Genomic DNA, 26,595 nt, shown 5'->3' on the forward strand with positions numbered 1-26,595 from the left:
AATTATGCAGTGAATTAGAATCATAATTTAGATATAATGTTTAATCGAAATCTAGAATAAATCTGGATTTGTTTTTAACTTTGACTTTTTACCTCCATATTCAAGGGTTTTAATTTTTTCATAATGATATGCACAGAAATTTTGAAATTTTCTTTCAAACGTATAATACAATTAATATGGCCTTGTATTTTCTATATCTTATTTACTTGAAATCCAGAAATGTCCCATCTCGTCTCTAACTGTTTACATCCGTTATGCTGATCGTTGTTCCAAGGGTTTTCATGTGTTTTTAGATTAACTAAATAGATTCCCAATGGTGTACTTAAAATAGGCTCAAATTTTTGACATATACCTCTATAATTGAAATTGAGAATTAACCCCTTTTTGTGTTTAATTTTGACTGTTTATACGCGTTATGAGGACCCTTGTTGTAACGGTTATAATTTTTTTTCGTCGAAAATTTCACGAGCCATCTCCTATTACACTTAAAACAGCTCGACTTTTTGAGGTCTTCTAAAATTATTATTATTATTAATAAATCCAATTTTATGTTTAATTTGTCACTATTACATCTAATATGGGAAAATTCATTATCGATTTCCATGTGGTTTTTTTCTCTGTTTAAAGGGAAATACAAAATTTAATAAGGCATTGTATAGTACACTTCAAGTTACCCATTAAGTATTAAGTATTCAGATATATATTTCTTAGCTCCGATATGGACTTAAGAACCTCTCAATTTTGGTATTTTTCGACGTAATGGAAATTAGTAATCTATAGGTGTTTATCTATATATATATTATACTTTAGAGGCGTTATGCTCTCTTATCTTAGAGACCTACATAAACTTAAATATTGCCTAAACCGTACAATTGTATTCATACTATTATTATCATTTGAAATTAAAAGTTCTTAAATTTTTATTAATACAATACCACTGGCAAGACATATGCCTTTCCATAGTCGTTTTACATAAGAGCTACTTTAGATAGCAAGAATTCATGTGCTTATCTTCTCAAAATAAAGAAAACGGTGCGTTTGTGTTTAATTTTTACGATCATTGTTGAAATACCGCTCTTATGGGAACTTCACTCATACCGGAAGTAGTAGTGTGTGCTTTCTAGTTCTTGCGAGGACCGATAAGGGGGCGCTATTATCAGTCCGTGTGTTACACAAAATCGGCAATGTGTAATTTACCGCCTTTGTGGGGACCACCTTAAAAACTAATTTTAAGCAATTAAAATCAAAAAATAATTAATTTGAGCATATGTTTTTTTTGGGTTTAATGGGGACCGGGGTGTGCGTCCCCATAAGTGACTACGGTCCCCACAGGATTGGTGTGTTTTCTCGTCGCGGTCCTCATAAGTATAGTAATGCAAACGCACACACAGACACGGCCGTTTCAGAACCTCTCCTGGACTACGTCACACGGAGAGGTAATATAATGGGTGAAATATTTATGCATTCGTGTTTTAATCGTACTATTGAATCTTTCTACGAAAGGGGCGTGGTGAAGTTCGGAAGTCATCGTATCGAATTTAATATTTCTTTCTTTAAGAAACTTTCTGACTTTGAAATTAACAAACTCTTTACCCGAATAGAAATAGATTTTGCGAGGCGAATTGCTGTTATCCGGAGAGAACATAATTTTTAAACCTTTCAATACTTCGTCGGCCATCTTTCGCTTTAAAGGGACAATGAAACCTTTTCTAGAGAAACAATCTATACCCATTAATAAATAATTGAAATTATCGTTATATTGAGAACACGCTTTCATATCGACTAAATCCAGTTCGAATCGGTCGCCGATATTAAAAACGGGTATATTACGTCCTGGAAATTTTTTTAAAGGAGTTTTGTGTAAAGTATAAGCTTCCGAAATTTCTAAAAATTAGCGTACATTTTTTCTCGAAATTTTTTTTATCTTTTACGGCCTTATATAAAGATTCGATACTCGAAAAGGAAGCGGGATGCGAAACGTCGTAATAGACTTCGTTTAAGGATTTTTCTTGATTGTTCGATAAGTCTCCCATCCTCCTACTCCTTTGTAAAATTTTTTCTTTTTTATTCGAGGGGTTATTGGAAGAACGCGTATTCTTTTAGGTTTTAAAATTGACCTATTCGGCGTTTTTGTGGTAGTGTTATTTCTAAGTCTTTTTTTAATCGGTAACGAACTCGGGATTGTTCTTGTTGTTGTTGTTGTTAATTGAAATGGTTGGGGTAGTGGCGGTGTTGATGGTGGTGGTGGGGTCAGTTGTTGTTGTTGAAGAAGAAATAATGGTTTAGTTTATTTAACGTAATTTTCGACAAATGGTTCGAATTCTTTCCATCCAATAGGCGGAGATAATAAAACGTTTCCTTCGTCGAAATATTTAATGGCCATATGATTTTGGAAACCCTCTTTTACTATCCCTCTTCTTTTATATAAAGAGAATTAAGACCTATTTCGGGACCATCATTCTTGACTTGACCCAACTCGAGTTCGGAACTTAAGACTAGTGATTTTTAAAAATAAGCACGATGTCTAACAACGGACGATGTTCCGCGGGACCCAATTGGTAAGTAACAAAATGATAAAAAAGTTTCGATGTAACATTTAAATTAATTTGTATTATGTCTCTCGTAGTCTTTTGCATGGTGTTGACACGCCATTTTCACCCTCGCCTTTTCAAGAACTTCAAAACTTGGCCCCTTTTGAACACTTCGAAGTGCATTCTCCCTCTCTTCCTCCAAATTCTCCTAACGATCCCTTTTTTTGACGCCTTGGCTACAGACCCCAGGACCAACATTAGAAACTTTCAATTGTCACTCTGAGATGTATGAATTTCTTTTTCATTCGTCTTAATCGTTAAAAACTATATATATATTTGTAGTGTTAAAGGTGGATTCGAACAGTTTCTACACAATCTAAGACCATTTATTAACGACGAAGACTACGTAGACATATTAATTTCCCAGCTAAGTCGTCTTGTCGAAAATAACACGGTCTACAATCATCAAAAGTAAGAACCGATCTTCTATTATTATAGTAACTTTTTAAAATATTATACTTATATACCAATTATATTTATTCCATAGCTACCTGCTTAACAACTGCCGAGTTTTTGCGTAAGTATTGTTATTAATATATAAAGAAATAAATAAAATTAAATGAATTTATTTTATTTAATTTTTAATAGCATGCAACTTGAAATGGTCCAACTCCGATCCTATCGCGCAATGTTGCAGTTGCACGAAATAAATATTCGTCAAATTATCCGTCACGGTCAACTGGACGAATATTTATTCGAATCCTTATTTTGTATCCTGGCATGTTGCATCAGAAAATATTAATCTTTTTCATAAAAACATTTGTACAATTAAAAAAAATGTGTTTTTCAACGATTTTGGTTTGACAATTATAAAAAAAGCAAACAAAGAAGAAATACAAGAATAAAGAAACCTCCATTATTTCTCATCTATGCGTATTAAAAGCTCAAAGAGTGGGAGTTTGCATGAATTTAAGGTTGAACGAGTACCCTCATGTCAGATTGCAACAGCATGTTGATTGTGCGCGTTAAGGAACATAAAACTGGCAATACTCAGTGCGGGAAACTTGTCCTCGATCTGGAAGAGAAGGAACTTTTGGATACGTAAGGCTTATACTTTCTTTATAAATGCACTAAATATAACAATGTTTTATTTTTCAGCTATTTCAAATCCATAAGACCAAATGTTCCCGGCGCCAAAGATATTGATTACTTTTTCCTAGCGACAAACGTGAAGAGAATACACAACGCATCAAAGGAAATTTCAAGATTGGTGTGATTTATTTAAGTTGAAATTGCAAAAATTGTATATCTGCTAGAACAACACTAAAAAACTATTTAAATATGTATAAATGAAATAGGTATATTATTTCTCAAGCGTATAATGTTTTTGCTGAAAAAATGTATGTATTTTTATTATTTGTACGTTTCTTGAACACATTGTACATTAAACACATGACTGTAACTGATTGCCGCAAAGCATTTCAATCAGCAGCGGTGTTTATGCCCAAGGAAAAAAGAGAAAAAGTATCAGACCTTCTATCGGACTAAAGTTAAAAATTAGGCTATTCTATACAATCAAATGTCCCCCTTAAAATAACGCCATCCATGTATCTTGATAGATATAGGAGACTCTGACGAATAACATTAAAATTTCCGATTTTATATTCTTTCTAATTTGGCTGTTAAGGCCTGTCCAGACTGACACATTTTGCGAGTTCGCCTCTTCGCTTTGCTTGTTTGCAATATCGCGCTACTGTCCACATTGGGTTTTCGCTACTTTGCGTCCTCACCTCGCGAAGATACAAATTTCTTGCGAGTAAGCCAAGAATTTCGCTCCTTCGCGAGAAAAGCACCAATCACAGACGAGAGGAAGTCTGGGGCGATTAGTTTCGTTTTTGTCTTTGGACAACGTCGATGGAGAAGGACAGATGGCGCCCAGATTGGGAAAAGGAAAATTTTTGCGTGTATCTGAACAGAAGTGCAAATGTTTTCGTGATCTTTTGCGAAGATGCGAATAGACGATGGAGCGAACACGCAAGCGCGAGATCAATGTGGACAAAGCTTTACTAAGACTCTGTTTCCTACTGGTGGTTAAGAACACTTCTCTACAAGCTCATCGCCTGTCATGTCCAATGATGAACGTTCGTTTACACAAGTTGACAGTGATTTGTAATTTTGATATACCAAATTGTTTTCCCCATCATTTATAATTGAATACCAACTTTCCTTTATTTCATTGACCATTAGGGACGAACAGCGATTCCACCGATACTGCGGAATTAAAATAAAAATATTTGATCTCTTTCCTCCAAAAATCCACAATGATTTTCCAACATTTAAAGAAATAAATGAAGCTCTCAACAAAAAAAAATATGCCAGTCGTTATGAAATTCCAAGAAAAATCGTTGAAAGATGCGTGATATTATGCCAAACAAACGTTGTATGTTGCCCAAGTAGCACCAGGTTTCTGCCTGTCCAACTACACAAGATGGGTTTTCCGTAAATATTTCAAAGCAATAAATTATTACTGCAACATTTGAATCAAAATGTTTGCGAAAGCACATAGGCATTGTTGCTCGCAAAATGTGCCTTTCGGGCCAGCAAATGTATCTAGCCAGGCGTTTTGATAAAGCATCCAAGGTGTTGTAGATAACCCATTTCGCTGTGCTTTCAAGTACATTTAAACGATATAAGCTAAATCTCTGTTCTTCAAACCTAGCCTCTACTTCATCAGTGATAGAATTAATTGTTGGAAAGTTGAAAGTTTCGAATTTTGAAAGAGAACTTTTAACTTAGTCAAAAATTTCAATTCGATATTCGTAGGTTTCCAAGCTTGTGTAAAATTTTACTTTTTCATTGTTACCCGGGCGCTCTTTATCATGAGGGGATTTGACCTCCTGACTAATTTTACAGGACGTAACGTATTTTGCTATATCTTTTTTCATGCCCTAATACTAATACTTTCGGACCATATCTAAAGTTTTACTTTTACCTTGGTGACCCGCAGAGGGACGGTCGTGGCACGCCGCTATCACAGTTTTTCTCAGACGTTGGGGGACTACTATTCTACTAACAAGTTGTTCTTCCTCACCCGAGAGACTAACTACTACGTCTCTATAGACGATAACACCCATTAGGTTAGAGAAAGGACAAACTCTTTTTATCCATTTACTAATTTTGTCATTTTCCCCATCAACACCTGTTTCGAGAAATACCCTCAATTTATTGATATATTTGTCTTCGGACTGCGCCCTTCTAACGGCCTCCGTATTTAGTTCTAAAGGGTCAGGGGTGCTCAATTGTACCATATTTGTTTCTTGGTCCGAGTCTGTCTTCTACAGCTTCCGGAATGCGCGAGAGTGCGTCAGCAACTACGTTAAGCTTACCAGGAGTGTAAACAATTTTAAAATCAAAAGCTTGGAATCGACTACTCCATCTGGTAAGTCTTCCAGTAGGGTCTTTGGCGTTCTTGAGCCATTCGTGTGATTTGTGATCCGTCAAAACTATAAATGGTTTACCCTCCAAATACACTCGAAATTTTTCTATAGCCCATATAATTGCTAACGTCTCTCGTTACGTAGCTGAATATTTTCTCTGAATAGGTTCAAGAGTTTTACTAGCATATTGTATAACCCTATTTACTCCATCTATTTATCGCATTAAAATTGCACCAATCCCGCAGTTACTCGCATCAGTCTGTAGTATGAAAGGCAAGTCAAGTTACAAAGTCTGAGACACTTTCGTTTCTATTTTGTTTGCGACTCAGTAATAGTTCACAAAATTTTTTTTTTCTTAACACAAAAATTTTTTTTTCTTAACACAAATTTTTTTTTCTCTTAATACAAAAATTTTTTTTTTCTTAACACAAAATTTTTTTTTCTCTTAATACAAAAATTTTTTTTTTCTTAACACAAAATTTTTTTTTCTCTTAATACAAAAATATTTTTTATAGTTTATTTTCTAAAAAATCGCCCCCTTTTTGAGCCCCTTCCTCCTCTCCCTCTTCCCCCTTCCTGTGGTTCATCCACCTCTGTCATCATGTGGGCTCCCTGTGGACAAAAATATTTTAACATAATCTCTTGACGTGTGTCCCTTTCACGTTAGGTATTACACATTGACCGTAGTTATATCTTACACCCCGTAATTAGACACCTTTACTAATTTCATAGAAAACACCTTATGCCCGGTAAATTATGAATAAAAAGCGTCCTTAAATTATAAGACATTCCATACCCAATCAATTTCTTAAATCTTCTCCAATGAGCTTTACGGGGCACAAGGCCCATGAAATTACTTTGGTCAGACAACTAGTACTTACGAATTTCTTCGTCGCCTCTTCCAGGTAATTTAAAGTTTCATGAAACTGGGCTCCAAAAAGGTATTCTTGATCGGTCCAATTTTCAATGGACTTTAGCGCGATTATGGATTTTTCCAAAAAACGTGGCCTTTTTTTTCAATTGCATTTTTTCTTCTCAAATTTTGCAATTGCATTACAAGTTTTAGAAGTTCTTGCTCTTCTTCAGCCTTTTTTTTCGAAGCTTGCGAACGCCTACGTTAAGAAAATAGAATTATAAGTGGGTTGGGCTTGGAGATGTGAGTCGGTAATTTACCATCCGTAAATTACCGGTAATTTACCAAAAACCGCGTAAATTACCGATTTATATCTTACCGTAATTTTAAAACGGTAATTTACCGTTAAATTACGTTAATTAACGCGGTATTAAGCCTGTGAAAGTATAAAATATCATAAATTACGGTAATTTTTGTTATTCCGAAATTTTATTCGGTAATTTACCCGGTAAATTACCATTTTTAAAAATTACGGTAATTTCACATCTCTAGTTGGGCTTCTTTCATAATACGATATTCGTTATTAACAGTTTTTCTAATAAATGTCATTTCTTGGAGGTTAATTATACGATAATTAATTACATTTAGTCGCGGAAACTATTTTAATAAATATTTTCACGACCATAAAAACCTGACCAGTTCCTTCTTTGTAGCCACCAAATACAATAAACTATCTAAATATATAACATAACCCAACCTAACCTAACCAAACCAAACCTGGGACCCTATTCTCTAACTGCATTTGGATCGTTCCTAATCCAAATGATTTGGATTTGGGGTCGATTCATCCCCATATGACACTAATCGGTATTCTGTAACTCCAAATCCCTTTTCATTTGGTTCAAACCCTATCCAAACATTTGGCAAGCCAAATGGCCGGCCAAATCGTCATTTGGATAGCTCTTTTCCCCATTTTCACCCCGTTTGTGGCCGCCATTTTTTTAAGGGGGAAAAAATTTGAGAGTGGGTTCTTTTTCGTGGTCATTTTCATATTTTTTGAGGATTTGCTTATGGATGGATTTTAAATATAATATAAAGTAGGTTTCAAGCTTTAATATAAGCCTAATACCATAATTTTCCACCTTTTTATTGTCCCACAATCTATTTCTAAACTTGGCCCTTTTTTTTAAGGCGGTGAAATTGCGCTAAGCCTTGGCTTACCGTTAATTTTTGCCATTTAAATGTTTGCCTCTCGTTGCCCGTTACTTCGCCTTCTCTTATCGTCGTGTTTTTAAAGTTTAGACTTTGAAAGTAGTGCTTTGTTTTCTTAAATTTAACTTAATTGTATAAGATTTCTTAGATTTCAATATTATAATTGCGTTAAACGTCGGTGTTTACGAATTCAAGGGACGCGCCTTGCATTTGAATTTCGTTCCCTTGAAACTGCCCCCTTTAAGGGGCCGGACTCCGAAGGCTTTTTCTTTATCGCCGTCTGTCAGCCCCGAAAACAGCTGTAGTGAGAAATGTTATTTACTAAAAATGTATGCGCTTAGTGTGTTGTTGTGTTTGCATTTTAATTCTTCTAATCGTGGTGCGCGTCGAGGTTTACGAATCCAACGTGTGTTGCGAAATGAAAATCAAGGGTGGATACTATAATATCTATGCTTTAAAAGGAATTTGACGGCGAAAGTCAAGCAAAACGGTATTGGGCCTTGCCAAAAGTTGACTGAGCTATAGTAAGCCTTTGTCAGATTTTCACATGTCAATGATATAAGAAATTGACCCTCGGATATCTAGGAGATGGTTATAAAGTTACTAAGTCTCGATTTTGGAGGTAGATACTGTCTAGTGACACTTAAAGTAACGATTTAATCTTATAAACAGACTACCATCATAAGCCCATATCGTAAATTAACCGATGTTGATATCAAAGCTTAATTGAAATACCAATACCAATTTTTTTATCTACTGAAAGAGATATCAAGAGATATCTTCTTATATTCCATTCAAATTTCTCTCGCAACATTTCAAGTTAACGACTAGAAATGTGCAAATGAAGTTCAAACCGATTAATTGGGCAAATTGCTATATTGGTCACCGTTACCGATCACAGATAGATTTGCGCCCTTCAGTAGTGTTTATTATGCTTGTGAAATGGTAAGCGAAATCTGTGATTAAAGTTTAAAATAGACATGGGCAAAAAGTGCTTCAAGTCATATCAACTCGATCACCGATTATCTAAATTTGACTAAAATTAACAAAATATTCTCTTCATGATTAAAAATCTTGTTTGAAGCAGCAAGCCATCTAATCCTTATTCACCTTATTTTGAAAAAAAAAAAAAAAAAAAAATAGGTTGATACCTCTTTCAGTAGATGTTTCATTGATATTTCAGTTTCATTGAGTTTAAAAAAAATTTATTCCACCATTGGTTAATTTTCAATATTGACCAATCGATAATCACAAATTTTAATAACTAAATCACAAAAACCGGTTCAAAACCATATTTGTTTTGAAACGAGTTAAATTCTAATATTAAACATATGTACTAGTTAATTCCACGTAGGTAATTAATTTATTGCCTTAGTGAAATTAATGCTGAACTTTATATACACAAAATAAATGTTTACTTGTAAAATTTAAATGTAAAATGTGTGCATTATTTCCCAATTAATAAAAGATATCCACCTATTTTTCATTCCAATTAATTTCCCAATTAATATTAATTAGGCCTAATAAGCTTAAACTATCAAATTAATTTCCCACTTAATATTAATTAGGCCTAATAAGCTTAAACTATCAAATTAAGAGGTTTCTTAATTTTACAAAATTATTACAATCTAACATGCAAAAATCCAAGGCTTAAAAACATTTTACTTTTATATAAAACGCCGCAAAAGAATTGACCAATAAACAGTAAGTAAAATTACGTAATGAAAGAGGAAGTGACGTACATTTGGTTTGGATAAAGGTTTGGCGGGAGATCCAAATGTCGATTTGGATTTGGGTTAGAGAATACGGTTTTAAGCGCCCTATCCAAATGGAGCCGATCCAAACGTTTAGATTTGGATCATCGTCCAAATGATTTAGATTTTTAGAGAATAGGCTCCCTGAACTTTTTCATCTAGCTCCCTTGTATTTCGCTAAGAGCTTTAAAAGCTCACTTTGGATCGTGCAATCATAGCCAAGAATTAATTAGCAACTGTTGATGGAGCAACCTTAATTGTCTCTATCCGCTACTAAAGCAAATGTCGGCTCCTAATATGCTAGCTAATCTTTAACCCAGCAAGGCAGCTAGGAACCAATATATATACAGAATAAGCTGCCGTCCTGTTTTCGCATTCTTTATCCGTGGGCTCACAATAGAAAATATTGAAACGTTTCTACTACGAAGCAGACGACGCATCATTTCGGCCCTGATTTGTCAGTAAAAATAATTGGAGGTCCATTTTTGGGTAAGGGCTGACTTTCCCTGACCTTATAGTCCCATTTTCAATGTCCCTGACTTTTCCCCAACCTTTTCTGCCCATTTTCAATTTCCCTGACTTTTCCCTGACCTTTTAGGCCAATTTTCAATTTACCTGACTTTTCCTTGACCTTTTAGCCCTATTTTTAATTTCCCTGACCTTTTCAGCCCATTTTCAATTTCCCTGACTTTTCCCTGACCGTTTAGGCCCATTTTCAATTTCCCTGACTTTTCCCTGACCTTTTAGGCCAATTTTCAATTTACCTGACTTTTCCTTGACCTTTTAGCCCTATTTTTAATTTCCCTGACCTTTTCAGCCCATTTAGCCCTATTTTTAATTTCCCTGACCTTTTCAGCCCATTTTCAATTTCCCTGACTTTTCCCTGACCTTTTTTCAATTTCCCTGACTTTTCCCTGACCTTTTAGGCCAATTTTCAATTTACCTGACTTTTCCTTGACCTTTTAGCCCTATTTTTAATTTCCCTGACCTTTTCAGCCCATTTAGCCCTATTTTTAATTTCCCTGACCTTTTCAGCCCATTTTCAATTTACCTGACTTTTCCCTGACCTTTTAGGGTTATTTTAAATTTCCCTGACCTTTTAAGGCCCATTTTCATTCTTTATCCACGGATTCACGATAGAAAATATTGAACCGTTTCTACTATGAAGCAGACGACGCATCATTTCGACCGATTTGTCAGTAAAAATACTAGTGCTATAAGCCTCGGCACTCGCGTTGGGAATAAGGTGGATTATAAATGCAAACCAAAATTAAATCTAAAAATACTAAATATTAAACGTGTATAAAGTGAAAGATGTTTGGAGTATTAGCAAGGTATTAGTAATTAATAAGTATTAATGGAGAGCTGCGCAAACTTTTAATTAATGAATGAATAAGGGTGAGACGAGAGGTCAATCAAAACTTACCCAGAGAGGCCGCTAATTCCTTCTTTTATATTCGTCCCAACACCTCTGTTTAAAATAAATTAAATAAATAATTAATATTAATTCCTATTTCACAGAGAATTCGGGCCTTGGCTACATTTTACTTTTGTTTATAAAGTCTGTTTAACATTAAGCCTTGGCTAAAAAATATCTCGAACCATTAATACAGACGAATTTTTCTTTATAACACATTTGGCGAATAATCGCGGTCGGTAGAGGGATGTTGGCGCGTGCTACGAATTGCCATTTGTTAACTTATAAATGTTTTTCTCCTTGCTTTGTGTTAACTATTCGCGAATACAGGAATAAATAGATTTACTACTTGGAATCCTTAAGAGGCCATTTTATGGGCCTGGGTGTCTGACTGAAAGGGGAGGAGGTGTAGAAACCGTCACCGTTGACGTCATGCATAATTTATTTGACGTAATTTGCGACCTGCGCCGCGAACAATGCGCGGTGAACTCGAATGTAAACATGATACGTCGTCTGAACAAGTAGACCAAGGATTTAGGACGTTTCTAAAACAAGCTGCCCCAGCAGAAAGGACACTCGTGCGGGATATGTAAGATAATAAAAAAGTGAAACAATAGGGGCTAAAAAAGCGAGCATTAGATGAAAATTTCTTTACTAGACGCCATACCTCCAGTTGTGAGAGAGTCTAATAAATATAAACAGCAGAACTCGCAGCAGACAACTCCTTCTAAAGAATTAAGCTATCCACCTGCACCATGCCTAAAGCACCGCTCGCCACCTCCTTAAACCAAGGCACCATCTCGGGCTTTGGAGGAGGCGGAGTCTATTTATCCTTTTTTGTGGCTTCGACTAGAGTTCGTTCTGGTGCTGTCACCCAATAAGTGTTTACTTTAAAAAACTCGAAATCGGAGTGACGGGGATGAAAACCCCCGAACACATGGTATTCCTGTCGCCATGCATTGCCAAAGCTACGCTAGAGAGACCTTGAAAAACCGGGACCAATACTCGTGCGAGGGGGGGATTCTCCCCCGCACGAGTAAAAAGGGGCGAGACTTGCTTTCCGTTAAAAACTCGATATTACTATTCTCACAGGGTGGAGTAAAAATTTAATTCCTTCCACTCTTCACCAAAGTTATACAAAAACAAAACATCAGTATCCCTATGCAAAGGCTTAGGGTGTCATCTTTTCTCGAAATTATTATAGCATTCGTTTTCAATACTGAATTTCGAGCTACACTAACTTCTAAATCGTCGACTTTAGTTACAGTTAGAGAAATTTCCGCCTCAAAAACGTCGTTAACGTCAAACTGTTCCAAGTTTTCGCACTTTCCGACCAGTTCGGAGCCGAAACTGATGCAGACGACAGTTTAAAAGGTCATGATCTCGATCTGTCCCACACATTAGCATAACCAATGAGACGCGAGGAAGGAGGAGCGGGTGGTTTAAAAGTTTTTGGCGCTTCCCCTCACAGTCAATCAGATATTTGTGTGGGGTCTATGGCCTCTTAAAGATTCCCAGTACTAAATCTATGTATTCCTGGCGAATATTAGGGTTACTTCCTGATTAATCGCCAATAGTTAAGCCTAATATTCGCGAGAATTAGGGTGAACTATTCGCGAATAGTAGGCTTAACTATATGCGATTAATCAGTTACTAAAAAAATAACCAAAGCCTAACTATTCGGTATTCGGCAACCGGTTCGATACCCAAAAAGTACCAAGGCCTAACTATTCGGTATTCGGCAACCGGTTCGATACCCAAAAAGTGCTATTCGCGGTCTGGCAATTAATAATTCAATATACAATTTTCCAAGTCTTAATTAAATACTCAATGATCTTTGGTATTTGATAAGCAATTCGGTCCTCAAAAAGCGGTATTACCACGCTCCTAACTTGTAGCGTTTTATTCGCGTAAAGAAATGAATAGCGCGACTTACTTAAGTCCTTGTCCAACATCACGTAGAACCCCTCTGGGTTGCCAATGACTACTGCTAATACCGTGGGTTTCTAAGTCTCTAATTCGCTTATGGTAGTTATCCAATTTCTTTTGTAGCTGCGAAATCAACTGCGCCGACTTCTGGTTCTTCTTTTCAAAGACGCTTTTGATTCGCTGAACTTGCTGCTTGTCAACGTTCGACGCCAACTTCAAATACTCGTTCACGTTTTCTGTGCGCGCAAAAAATCACAATGAATTATAAAATTGGAAATTGTAAGATTTGCTTTAAGTTGGAAAATGGAAAATTTGCTTTAAATTGGAAATTGTAAAGTTTGCTTTAAATTGAAAATTGGAAAATTTGCTTTAAATTGAAAATTGGAAAATTTGCCTTAAATTGGAAATTGGAAAATTTGCTCTAAATTGGAAATTGTAAAATTTGCTTAAAATTGGAAATTGTAAAATTTGCTTTAAGTTGGAAAATGGAAAATTTGCTTTAAATTGGAAATTGTAAAATTTGCTTTAAGTTGGAAATTGTAAAATTTGCTTTAAATTGGAAATTGTAAAATTTGCTCTAAATTGGAAATTGGAAAATTTGCTTTAAATTGGAAATTGTAAAATTGGCTTTAAGTTAGATTGTAAAATTTGCTTTAAATTGGAAATTGTAAAATTTCCTTTAAGTTGGAAATTGTAAAATTTGCTTTAAATTGGAAATTGTAAAATTTGCTTTAAATTGGAAATTGTAAAATTTGCTCTAAATTGGAAATTGTAAAATTTGCTTAAAATTGGAAATTGTAAAATTTGCTTTAAGTTGGAAATTGTAAAATTTGCTTTAAGTTGGAAATTGTAAAATTTGCTTTAAGTTGGAAATTGTAAAATTTGCTTTAAATTGGAAATTGTAAAATTTGCTTTAAATTGGAAATTGTAAAATTTGCTTTAAATTGGAAATTGTAAAATTTGCTTTAAATTGGAAATTGTAAAATTTGCTTTAAATTGGAAATTGTAAAATTTGCTCTAAATTGGAGATGGAAAATTGGCTTTAAATTGGAAATTGGAAAGATAAGCTTTTAGGAAATTTCATACCGTCCCTTAAATTCTGTTCAGCTTTGATTAGATCTTTAGTTCAATGAATTTTCTCGTGAATGTGATCAATGGCCAATTTGGTTCGAACAGCTTCGTTGGAAACGCTAAAGTCCACATCGTCAATGCTTTCTTTCAGCGGTACGTGAGAGTAAGAGTGCGGACCTTCGTTGCTGCCATTTGAAAGAAAACTCGCTCCCGCAGTTCCTTCCTAATTAAATAATAGAAAAACATTAGCAGTGTGTCTATGCTTTAGCAGTGCGCGTGCGCGTCATGCCTAGACTCGTAACGTCCGTACTCAAGATCATCTAAAGCCTGGTGTTCACTTTTTTTTAAATAAAATATTTTAATGTTCCCATAAACCAGTAGAGGACGCCACCTTAACAACTCGAGATACTGTAGCATTTACGGAGTTTAATTCAATTCCAAATAAATTGAATTTGTCAAAACTGCCTGTATATTCTAAGTGCAGTAGGTGCTATTTTCAGTAACCAAGTGCATCAGTTACATATTTTTTTTACTATACGGTTTTTGATTTTCCGATTTCAGGGTTCGTACGAAATTTTTACATTCAAAATCCCTGACTTTTCCAGGATATCCCTGACCAAATTTTCGCAATATCCCTGACCATTTTAAGGTGTTTACCAGAGCCCACTTTTCACACCTGGCTCATATTTAGCATTACTCGAAGTATGGTTCGATATACCAAACGAAATCCCTGATATATCCCTGACTTTTTAGTAAAAGTTTTTAAATCCCTGATTTATCCCTGACTTTTTCCCGTATTTTCCAAATCCCTGACTTATCCAGGTTTTCCAGGTTATCCAGGTTTTGTACGAACCCTGGATTTATACGTCACGCATGTGCATGAGCTTCATGACGTCGTTATTAATGGCTACTGATAAACTGTACGGGAGCTATAATTAGTGTTTGCCGGACAATTGAGCAAATTATGCACAATTTTTGGGCCTAAATAGTCGCCGCCAAATAATAAGTCAATAGCCCCTTCCAAAAAGCTTTGAAAAAATGTTCTTAGTCGAGGTCAGTTCAGTTCTTCCTACAAACAGGAAGTAGTTTCCCCGCATGGCCTAGTTCACAACCTAGATATGACGTTTTAGCTCCAAGTGCGCATGCGCGAAGAACTTAAACAACAAGATGCACAAGGGCAGGCAGTCAAACTTTTTGGAAGGGGCTATTTGATGAAATTGTTCTATTTCTATGTTGAGATTGTTGGCTTTCAATAAAATATTTCTTCCCATGGAATTTCCCTACTCTAGAGTTAGCAAATTTTTGGTGGAATTTCCCTTTTCCCTTTCTACAGTTTTTAGGAATCAAAATTTCCCTCAATCTGGCATCTTTGGGCCACAAGTTCAAGCTTGGCTGAAGATGGGGGGAGGGGGGGCTTTACCTTATATATTTCGTCGCGTGATGGCGCTAGTTGCTATTCATCTATAAAGGGATCATTCATTAAAGCATGAACCTTCTATATAATGGACCCGTACCTTAAAGGCGGATCCCATGTTAAAATGTTCTCACTAAAGTATCCCAAAATAATAAAGAAAAAAAACCCTAGCAGACGACAAGGTCTTGGTGAGAGAGACGGTACAATGCAGGGTGGGAAATAAGGATTTTTTTTTAAACTGGACATTGGCGCCAGCAACCCCCCTGGCCTGGAATAAATAAACTGGTCCATGACCATTGACTAGGGCGCGTCGTCTGCTAAACTTTAGAAGTTGATAATTAAAATAGTTGAGATAATGTCTGGACTCTGGTTACCCTTGAATTTTCTTACTGGTACCGTGGACCACTGACCCATCGCCCCTCCGATTTAATTTTTAAACTGGTCCAGGCAATATTTAAAATGGTCATTTGCCCTGTGCCAACGCCTTATTTCCCAATCTGGTACAAGGTAAACAAGCAAAATGGCCGCTTGGTCTCATTTCGCTAAGCCTTGGGACTAATGTTAATTCTTTTGCATCTATTTAAAAGTTAAGTTTAATAAAGTAATTAAAAATAGGAACAATAAAGGTTTGCGCGTTTGGCAATTGTGAAAGTGATTCAAGGAAAAACAAAAGTTTTGTATCCTTCCCAAAAGCGTGACGCCACGTTTGTTAACGTTGTACCGGGGGTAGACTGCGAAATTTAGCAAAGAGCTCACCTAGTGGAGATTAAAGGCGAACTAAAATGTCAGAAATATAATCTGTAAAAAAGCCTGGGAAATAGCCGTACACTTCCTCTGGTCCAAAACCAGTTTATTAATTGCTTGGACTACTTTTTATATTCAAGAGGTGGGGCACTGCCTTCCCTAATACTAGGCCTTGAAATGTACAACGGATGCAATTTTTACGTGACATTTTGAATTTGCGCTTAGTAACCGTTAGATGGCTCTTTTCTGAGGCATGACGTCACGTCTTTCGCTTATGGCGGACCAGGAAAGGAAATAAGGATTTTTTAAACTGGACTAAATAACCTGGTCCATGACCTTTGACCAGGGCACATCGTCTGCTAAACTAGAGAAGTGGATAATTAGAATATCGGAGGTAATGTCTGTGTCCGAATTCAGCTGCCAAAGAAATCTCCTCGCTCATTGGGCAATCCAAATCAAACTTAAGGTATTTCATTGGCAGGGGCAGTTTTCGGGAAAAACTTAAGGGCTGTGATGGGTTGAAATTTCCATGCAGACGCCATTGACGCGTGTCAAAACATCCACCAAATTTCCCATAGTTTTGAATTTGGCGCCAGTTTAAAACCTCAGAAAAGCGACATCAGGTGCCATTTGTGAAATCCTAACTGCCGCCCCCCTTTTATTCCTATCGCAAGGCCTAGTATTAGAGAAGGCAGTGGGTGGGGGGTTACTGGACCTTGGGACCACTTTATCAATCGCAAATCTATAGAACCCAAGCAACGCCTACGAGATTTATACATACATCTTGTAGGCATTGACCAAAGCTGGACCAGTTTATTATTTTGAACACTAGGGGGGGGAAGTCACTGGTCCCAAGGACTAGATTAAAAAATATTCTTACATCCCAGAGTGCCAGTGCAAATTGCAAAACCTACGTCAAACTGGCCCTAATACTTATTCAGTAGGTAAGGAGCACGGGAAACTTTAGGAGAATAAAGGGCCCTTAACACTCCCAAAAATATTGACCAGTTACGACTGAATTGCGGCTCTGTCAACGAACGGAGGTTAATTTTGCGTAGAAACCTGATCTAATATCAAAAGCCGATCAATGTAATAAGCGTCCTCTTCATCTGCTTATATTTCGACTCCGCCCCCAAACTTTTTATATAGCGACTTCTATTGGTGAAAAATGTCATTCTTATCAATATTTTTCTGATCTGTTAAATAATTCAGTAATAATTGCGGGAAGTTTCCAAGAAGTCCCGAGGCAGGAGGTCCAAACTAAATCACGAACCAAGCATTTTCCAGCAACGAGACCGAACTCATTTGATTGCGGGAAATCTACGGGAAGTCTCGAGGCCCATGGTCCGAATTAGCTCATGAAAGGAGGGTTCATAATGTTACTAATGCCAAATTAAGAGTGAAGAGAATGGGGGGGGGCTTCTTACCCAATCTGTCAATTCCTCGCTACTAAAATATTCTTCAGCGGGAACAGTAGCATTGGCGTGACTTTGCGCGGGCGTACCCGAAGACGAGACCACGGAACTGTTGGGTACTACAAGTAAAGAAGAACTTGAGGTCGGAGGTGTGCTCTGTTTAGGCGTTCTACTACCATCGCTTCCTGGCCCCGATCCACCCCCGCTTTTACGGTGCAGCAATGGACTTTTCTTGCGTTTCATCCTCTCTTAGTTGGGCTTAAAAGAACACTCACAATCATAATCACTTTAATGTAGAAATAATTAAAGGTCAAATAGAGTAATGGCACCTACTTGCCTTTGACTGTATTAAGCTCTATGGGTAGATAACATGGAGTGCCACTACTCTATAGAGCTATTTCAGTGGGGGAAAAATTTCGTCTGCTACGAAAATTGGGCCTGCCTTTGAGTGTAGAGGGCGGCCATTTTGTGAGGGTTTCTCTATGGGCAAATAGCATTGGTGACATAGCCATTACCCCCTCTGAAATAGCTTGTAGCGGTTCAGCTACTGAGCCTACACACACACACTTAAACAAATTAGGCTTACCGTTTAGGCTCCTGTCTATTGAACTTATGACTAGGCCTATATCATAAACTATTTTTGAGTCTCCTCACTTGAGGGCGCGCTATTGCAGTCCTTGAGCGCCCCCGTGTGAGGATAGGCCGAACTACTATGATTCTATATATAGTCAAAGCAATAGAGAGTTAGTTGGATTTAATTAGCAGTGAGAGAGCTAGTTAGTAGTCAGGTCAACTGACGTTAGTCCAAGGGAATCGGTCGACACCCGTCAAGTTAAGATCTACTTTACGGCGAGGTTGAGGGTACGACTACCACGTCCCTCTAGTAAGTTAGTGAGTTCTCGCGAGCTACTTATACTAGGCCCGCTTACTCCGAAGACCGTTACACATTGAACACTATGGCTCTTCCTACCTCGGTGAGTGTAATAAGTAATTAGAAGAAACCCTCTGGCGCTACCCCAATTTTGACTTGGCATTGTATATAATTCATAAATTAACTACTTTAACATTATTTAATTATTTATCATTTTTGTAAAACCTTTATTACTAACAAAATTAAGAACCTGGAAATTAAAAAGAATTCAAGCATAATATCTATCTTGAGTTCATTATTTCACCTTGTAACCCGCTTTTAAGCCTAATCGGTTACAGGGGAGAAATAATTGGCGAGCTTGCCAGGACACAGTTAGTATTTTAATTTTAACATTATCTAACTTTTTATAACTTAATTATTATACGTAGTTGACCTAGGCTTAGGAAGCGCGGTTAGCTCGTACCCCACGTGACTTATAGCTTAGACGAGTTAGGACACGTTTTCCCATGTGGCGAAACAAGGAGGCTGAATCCGATAGTGATTCAGGAGACGCCGCCATAGCTGCGGTGCGGCCTACTCCAATATTATCTACATCTACACGGCGGGCAAGGAGGGATGATACCTCCGTAGCACGTGATATCCGTCGTTCGGAAGTTAGGCTAGCTAAACGGAATTTATTGTCACAATTTCGAAATTTAGCTTTATCAGATCCCCCAGTTACCACTAGCGGAATTCCTAATACTGTAATGACTACCGTTCCAGTTTCAGTAAGTCAACCCGGTTTTCAATTTAGTACTTGTAATATTCCTAGCTTAAGGTTTAATACAATGCCAACTAGTATTAATCCCTTTTCTATTGCGCCTACACCAAGGCTTATACCTAATACACATGTCCCTGTTAGTGTCATAAGTTCTGTGTCGTCCAATATGAACGCTAGGCCTACTTCTACTAATACCACTTCAGTGTTTGGGCAACAACCAATAGTTACTACAAATATATACCCATCCACTAATCCTTTTAGTAGTACCTTTACGACATCCTCTGTGTCATCCATGCTAGGCCACATTCCTAATAATTCTGGTCCTTCACCAACTGTTCCTTTCAATGGAACTTTACCAGTTAGGGGTGGTGGTTCTCTAGCAACCTATGGACCTTTGTCATCGACACCAGTTAATGCTTTTCTGCCTACACATACTCCAGTAGATCCTAACATTGCAACCTTAAAAACACAATTAGCTGCATTAACCAATTTAGTGGCAACTTATGTGGCTTCTAGTAACTCCAACGTTCAGAATTCTACTCTTACATCCAACGCTGCCACCAATCATCGGGTAATTAAACCGGATTTTAAGTATAACGGTAATTTTGCTGAAGCCGCAAACTTCCTTTACCAATTGGATGGTTTTCAGTTACTTCATTCATTAAGTGATGTAGAAATTTTAAGGTTAATGCCTACATTATTAGTAGACGGAGCGCGAGTATGGTATAGACAGGAGCGATTGGCTGGGGAAGGTTCATTAGTTAACTTTTAACGTAGATTTCAAGATTATTTCATGTCAGATGATAAACAAAGATTTATGAAGACTGAATTAATCACCACTAAGCAAAAGCAGGGGGAAAGTGTAGTTCAATTTATAGAACGGGTACAGGATATGAATTTTTCATTACGCGAACCGCTAATTGATCTTGAACTTCTTCCCTTATTAGAAGAAAATTTCCTCCCTGATATTAGCCTGTATTTACAGCGAAATTATGATACCATTTCTGAGCTAAGTCTCCATGCTCAAAGAATTGAATCTAGACTTAATGCGTGTCGTAGGGATTCTAGAGTTTTCTCTAAAAGTACCAGAAGTGAGAGTAGTTCTCGAAGTAAGCCTACTGTCTATAGTCAGGATACCCGAACAGAAAGTAGTTCGTCTAGTAGCTCTAGTAGTATGACTCCTAGATGCCATAAATGTGGGAAATTAGGGCACATTAAGCCAAACTGTCATGAGTCGAAAAGAAATCCACCTAAGTCTCCTCCAAAGTCTAGAACCAATAAGAAAAAGAAGGGAAACTAGGGGGCAGGAAGGATGATGGAGGGTCCCTTTCTTGCCAGTATAACATCCCTCCCAATTCTCATATTCTTGCTTCTTCAAGTGTCTCTCCTCAGACTAGTTTGTCATTTGCCCTACCTTTGAAATTTCCCAATACTAGATTGATATTAGCTCGTGTAGATCAGGGTTCCGATTCTAGCTTTATTTCCACCAAGGCTTACCTAGATGTACTTCTGGACCTACACAACAATGACCCCGAAACATTCACACAAAATACCGAAGATTGCATCTTTATGCCAAATGGGCAATATTTCTTTACAAGTGGTAGTGTAGAGTTAGATTTCACAATATGTGGGACTTCATTTACACACTATTTTCATATTGTCCCTGATTTATTTTGTGACATTATATTAGGTGCAGATTTTCTTATGAAACATTCAGCTAACATAGATTTTCCTAGCTTAACGGTAACTTTAAACACTAAGCCTTATTCTTTGTTACCAGCACCCCCGATATCAATTGGTACCCTTGATTCGGCCGGTGATCAGCAAGATTTAAGTCCTGCATTTAAGGAAAGTACTATGACGCCATTACAAATCCAGGAACTTAAGGCCTTATTAACAAAATTTCCTGCGATAACAGCATCTAAACCAGGTCGTACACATATGACTACACACAAAATAGATACAGGTGACAGTAAGCCTATTAGAACTTTTGCCTATCGTTGTACTGAGTCAAAAAGAGCAATCACCAAAGAACACATAGATAAAATGCTAAAGGCGGGACAAATACGTCCTTCCCGAAGCCCATGGTCCTCAGGAATTTGTCTTGTACCCAAGAAGGAGGGGGGATGGAGATTTTGTGTAGATTATAGAGCACTTAACAAGGTTACTAAACCTGATCCTTATCCCCTTTCTAAGGTGGAAGATATTTTGTTGGGTTTAAATAAGCCAAGGTACATTACTTCGTTAGATTTAATGAGTGGATATTTTCAGGTACTAATGGACCCTGATAGTATATCTAAGACTGCGTTTTCTTCCCCTTTTGGAAAATATGAATTTGTGGTTATGCCCTTTGGGTTGTGTAATGCACCCACCACCTTCCAAAAGTTGATGGATGAAGTATTTAGAGATAAGTCTAAATTTACCATTTTCGTCTATTTAGATGATCTTATCATTGCTTCCAGAACGTGGAAGGAACATCTTAAAACTTTAGAGTATGTCTTTCGACAATTAACGAAAGCAGGTCTTACTTTGAATCTAACGAAATGTCACTTTGCGAAACCTTCTACCTTAATTCTAGGCCATGTTATTGATAGTAAAGGTATTCACGTAAACCCAGCTAAGACCATAGCGATTAAACAATTCCCTAGACCTACAGATGTTAAGTCATTGGCGCGTTTCTTAGGTTTTACGGGATGGCACAGTAAGTTCGTCCCTCATTATGCGGAGTTAGCAGCACCCTTGTACCGTCTTAAACGTAAGAATATCCAATGGGTCTGGAGTGAACATTGTGAAGATGCCTTTCTAAAATTAAAAGCAGCTATAGTTCATGCTAATGAGAATCCGGTATATCATTATGATCCCAGTAAGCACACATACTTAACCACGGATGCTAGCAACGTTGGTTTAGGAGCTATGCTTAGTCAGAAGGAAGGAAAAATAGAATACCCTATAGCTTATGCTTCTACTCTGCTTAATACAGCTGAAAAGAAGTATTCTACTTATGAAAAGGAATGTTTAGCTATATTTTGGGCTATTAACCGTTTTAAACACTTCTTAGATGGCAAGAACTTCACAGTGATCACCGATCATAAAGCTTTGCAATGGCTTTACACACGGACTGACCCTTCAGTTCGCGTTTTACGTTGGATTATGTACTTACAGACTTACAAATTTAAAGTGGAATATCGAAAGGGCGTAGAAAACGTTGTCGCTGACGCGTTGTCCAGGGATATCCCACCTACCGGTTATGTCTTAGGAGCATTGCTTAGGCCTAGACCTAACAATCCTATACCGCCTCCTTTACCCCAGGTTATGGACACCTTTAATCTTGCAGACATAACTCGAGAACAAGGCTTAGATCCTGATATTCAGAATCTTAAAGTACAATTAGAGACTAATGATAGGCCGCATCCCTTATTTGAGGTTATTGATGGACTTGTTTATCGCAAGCGCTATGGCAATCAACCGCGTAAAATATACCTACCAACCCCGTTAAGACCACAAGCATTACACTTGTTTCATACCCATTTAACGGCAGGACATCGAGGTAGAGATAGTACCTATGAGCGTCTTAGATTTCGATATTATTGGCCTACACTTAAGAAGGATGTTGCCTTATTTGTTGCTACATGCCTTATGTGTCAACAATATAAGGGACGAAACCGTAAGACCCCCGGGTTAATGCATAGTACTGTTGTTGAAAAACCTTGGGATATGGTGGGTGTAGACATCCTTGGCCCTTTACCTCTAAGTCCTACTGGTAATAGATATATTTTAGTGTATGTTGACTATTACACGCGTTTTGTTCAATTAAATCCTTTGAAGAACATAACAGCAGAAACTGTAAGTAAGACACTTAAGAGTCTTATCTTACGATGGGGAGCTCCAAAAGCTATTCTTTCCGATAATGGAACACAATTTGTGTCTCGCATTTGGAAAGACACTTGTGCACTCTTTCAGATCACATGCACCTACACTACCCCTTACCATCCCCAAACAAACGCTACAGAACGAGTTAATAAGTCTATAGGTATTATGCTAGGCATATATGTAGGTAACGAACATCGACATTGGGACCTTAACCTCGATCTCTTAGAGTTTTCTCTCAACACAACACCTCATGAGACAACTGGTCGTACACCATTTTATTTAAATCATGGTAGAGAAGCTCGCTTACCGTGGGAATTTCCTTTGGATCCTTTCCAACCCCCTGACTTAGCTCAGTTGGGAGATAGATTGGAGGATAGAGTTACCCAGCTACAGGCAGATGTTCTAGCCGTTAGGACTTATATAGATCGTATGCAGGCTAAGCAACGACATTATTATAATCAGCGTAGGGATGAATGGGATTTAGACGTAGGCATGTTCGTATGGAAGGCAACACACCCCCTTTCCCATGGTGCTTCCTACTTTTCTGCCAAATTGGCTCCTAAATGGGACGGTCCGTATCGAGTTTTGGAGAAACTGGACGCACTACGTTACGTCATTGAGGAGGTAGCCACAGGAAAACGTTCTCTCGAAAATATAGCCCACCTTAAGCTATATCGTTCGACGGATCAATTCTTACCAACATCGACGCCGGACGTGGACTTGAAAGAACCTGTTTGTGACGTCTCACTGTCCATCCGTGAGCCTCATACGCCAGTCCGCCCTCGAGTGTCTACATCTCCAGGTCTACCACCTTCACCAGATTCTCCTCCTAACACTCCACCGGTTTACACGTTACGTGACCTTGCCTGTCTTGGACCCAGTCCGCCATCAACTAGGGTTCCACCACCGCCATTGGCCTCGACATCGCCACAACCGGGACCTAGTTCGGCGCCCCAATATATACCATCACCATCCATCAGACGGAAACGCAGGGCGTTACCATCTTCTTCGGAGGGGGGGACCCCCGATCCAAAATTGGCTCGAGTCGGCCAGTCTGCTGACGAAAGCACAGCCGTCGCATTGGATGCTGCGCTTGAAGATCCTGCACATGAGGAGCCGGCACCTATTATAGGGCCTCACCCTCATCATCTTCAGCAGTATCCTTTGCTGACTCAGCAAACCATTCGACCGTTTCATTATGGTTTCATCAGAGAAGTGGTTCAAAGACGTGTTGTTCAGCCTGGAGGTCGGGATCATGACACCTATTATTATGCACCCGAACCGTTTCGACGAAAGCTCCGTTCTAAAAACGATGTGGATACGTATTTGCGATCATATCCCTTCCCTCATATTACTTCTGATAACTTCGACTTCCAAACTCGAGCTATATACGCTCCACCTTGGGAAGTAACTCGAAGAGCCCGCTAATATTTAGTTTTTCTTCTAGGACGTCTTGGAAATCCACCCCGACGATGAGTCAGATAACGAAATCCTCGTAATCACAGCTACGACTTCGGAACTTAGAGAAGCTTCCACCACCACTTCTAACGTGGGTTCTTCTACCGTCGTGAGGCGTACCACTCGCCGATACTCTTCAAACAGACACCCCAGGAGTACGTCAAGCACTCCTCCACCGCTCAATTCCGCAACTCCACCTTTGTGGACACAGCCAGTAGATGCCGCCATTTCTGCTGAGGATAGTTCATCACGAAGCCCGTCTCCTGCAGCTCTTGCCAGCTCCGCCGCCGCACTAGCAGAGCGTGGAATGACACAAGAACCTGTGGTTCGACGCGTCGTTATTCCGGCTCCTACTTTTCCACAGAGACCCCTACGCGGTCGAGCCCGAGGGACACCTCTTCGTCAGCCAACACCGGCCCTTTTACCAACGCCACCTAGGCCCCTACTACCAACACCTCCTCCTCATATACGTATGGACCTGACATGGATGCTCACCCCACGGATGACCCCTGGTGGTTTAGTTTGCTACCGTTGCGGTTGTCCACACCATGTTCGTGACTGTCCATACAGACGGAGAGTGGATAGGAAGAACGTCTTCTTGCCTTCTTCGAGACGTTTCTTCCATCCGTATTAATAACTTCACACACATTTAAGGGTTTCTTCTTTTTTAACGTGTGGGGGGATGTAGCGGTTCAGCTACTGAGCCTACACACACACACTTAAACAAATTAGGCTTACCGTTTAGGCTCCTGTCTATTGAACTTATGACTAGGCCTATATCATAAACTATTTTTGAGTCTCCTCACTTGAGGGCGCGCTATTGCAGTCCTTGAGCGCCCCCGTGTGAGGATAGGCCGAACTACTATGATTCTATATATAGTCAAAGCAATAGAGAGTTAGTTGGATTTAATTAGCAGTGAGAGAGCTAGTTAGTAGTCAGGTCAACTGACGTTAGTCCAAGGGAATCGGTCGACACCCGTCAAGTTAAGATCTACTTTACGGCGAGGTTGAGGGTACGACTACCACGTCCCTCTAGTAAGTTAGTGAGTTCTCGCGAGCTACTTATACTAGGCCCGCTTACTCCGAAGACCGTTACACATTGAACACTATGGCTCTTCCTACCTCGGTGAGTGTAATAAGTAATTAGAAGAAACCCTCTGGCGCTACCCCAATTTTGACTTGGCATTGTATATAATTCATAAATTAACTACTTTAACATTATTTAATTATTTATCATTTTTGTAAAACCTTTATTACTAACAAAATTAAGAACCTGGAAATTAAAAAGAATTCAAGCATAATATCTATCTTGAGTTCATTATTTCACCTTGTAACCCGCTTTTAAGCCTAATCGGTTACAAGCTCTATACTCCTAATGGTAGTTTATTAACCAAATTAGTGTAGAAAACTTAATTAAAATCCTAATGATAAACATTTTAATAAAAAAGACTTACCCTAAGGTTCCTCGATTCCTGAATGACGCGTTATTAATTATAAATTAACAAAGCTTAAAATCATTAAGCCTTGGTTCTTTTCCTTTCCCATTGCAAAAGATGAGGAGTAAGTGGACGGGCTATTTATATCTCACTTTGAAAGACCTTTATTGCTGCCTAATTGTGCGAATAACAATAATAAAACTCAGCTCCATGTTTAAAATAGTAACAAAATTATAACAGCGCTATTTAAAACCACAAAACCTACAGTTAAACTTAAGGAGTATCATTTACAAGTCAAGGATTACGTTTACCCAACTTCTCACGAGCGACTAAAGCCCCGACACTTTTGGGGGCCGAAAGAGGGGTGCCTTGTGGGCGGGAGAATCTCGTCTGGCCTTCATTGGACGCTTTTCGCAGGTTTTT

The 26,595-nt window shown here is 38.2% G+C and overlaps 2 protein-coding genes across 8 annotated transcripts; both read right to left on the reverse strand.

Moving 5' to 3' along the window:
- Nucleotides 1–3,780: 3,780 nt before the first annotated feature.
- On the reverse strand, nucleotides 3,781–14,217 carry LOC149662818 (transmembrane and coiled-coil domains protein 1-like). Its single transcript, XM_089842332.1, has 5 exons — nucleotides 14,202–14,217; nucleotides 13,141–13,369; nucleotides 11,214–11,258; nucleotides 6,850–7,080; nucleotides 3,781–6,580 (listed from the first exon to the last, which is right to left on the reverse strand). Exons 1-4 carry the CDS (start codon nucleotides 14,215–14,217, stop codon nucleotides 6,951–6,953), a joined length of 420 nt encoding a protein of 139 aa, XP_089698458.1. The 3' UTR covers nucleotides 3,781–6,580; nucleotides 6,850–6,950.
- Nucleotides 13,231–26,493, reverse strand: LOC149662819 (uncharacterized). 7 transcript variants are annotated; one of them, XM_089842259.1, is made up of 6 exons: nucleotides 26,191–26,489; nucleotides 18,111–18,163; nucleotides 17,954–18,035; nucleotides 17,790–17,896; nucleotides 14,220–14,427; nucleotides 13,231–13,369 (listed from the first exon to the last, which is right to left on the reverse strand). In XM_089842259.1, the coding sequence occupies exons 3-5, from the start codon at nucleotides 18,018–18,020 to the stop codon at nucleotides 14,260–14,262; spliced, it is 342 nt and encodes a 113-aa protein (XP_089698385.1). In that variant the 5' UTR covers nucleotides 18,021–18,035; nucleotides 18,111–18,163; nucleotides 26,191–26,489; the 3' UTR covers nucleotides 13,231–13,369; nucleotides 14,220–14,259. The 7 variants fall into 7 exon arrangements, with proteins under 7 accessions (XP_089698385.1, XP_089698382.1, XP_089698383.1 ...); XM_089842256.1 differs by lacking the exon at nucleotides 18,111–18,163 and having other exon boundaries at nucleotides 17,790–18,035; nucleotides 26,191–26,346; nucleotides 26,438–26,493; XM_089842257.1 differs by lacking the exon at nucleotides 18,111–18,163.
- Nucleotides 26,494–26,595: the final 102 nt, after the last annotated feature.

This window comes from Phalangium opilio, unplaced genomic scaffold (genome assembly GCF_054372755.1).
Source record: "Phalangium opilio isolate 3A_F unplaced genomic scaffold, DU_Popi_V2 ptg000063l_1, whole genome shotgun sequence".
NCBI classification, from domain to species: domain Eukaryota; kingdom Metazoa; phylum Arthropoda; class Arachnida; order Opiliones; family Phalangiidae; genus Phalangium; species Phalangium opilio.

What these genes read in the sequence shown, in the direction of transcription:
- LOC149662818 (XM_089842332.1), bottom strand. An exon ending in GATGTTGGACAAGGACTTAA is followed by an intron (nt 11,259 to 13,140) that starts GTAAGTCGCGCT and finishes TATTTTAAACAG; the next exon opens with AGGTGTTGGGACGAATATAA. An exon ending in GGAATTAGCGGCCTCTCTGG is followed by an intron (nt 7,081 to 11,213) that starts GTAAGTTTTGAT and finishes TTCTTAACGTAG; the next exon opens with GCGTTCGCAAGCTTCGAAAA.
- LOC149662819 (XM_089842256.1), bottom strand. Translation starts at nt 18,020, where the DNA reads ATGAAACGCAAGAAAAGTCCATTGCTGCACCGTAAAAGCGGGGGTGGA. An exon ending in GCGAGGAATTGACAGATTGG is followed by an intron (nt 14,428 to 17,789) that starts GTAAGAAGCCCC and finishes TTATTTAATTAG; the next exon opens with GAAGGAACTGCGGGAGCGAG.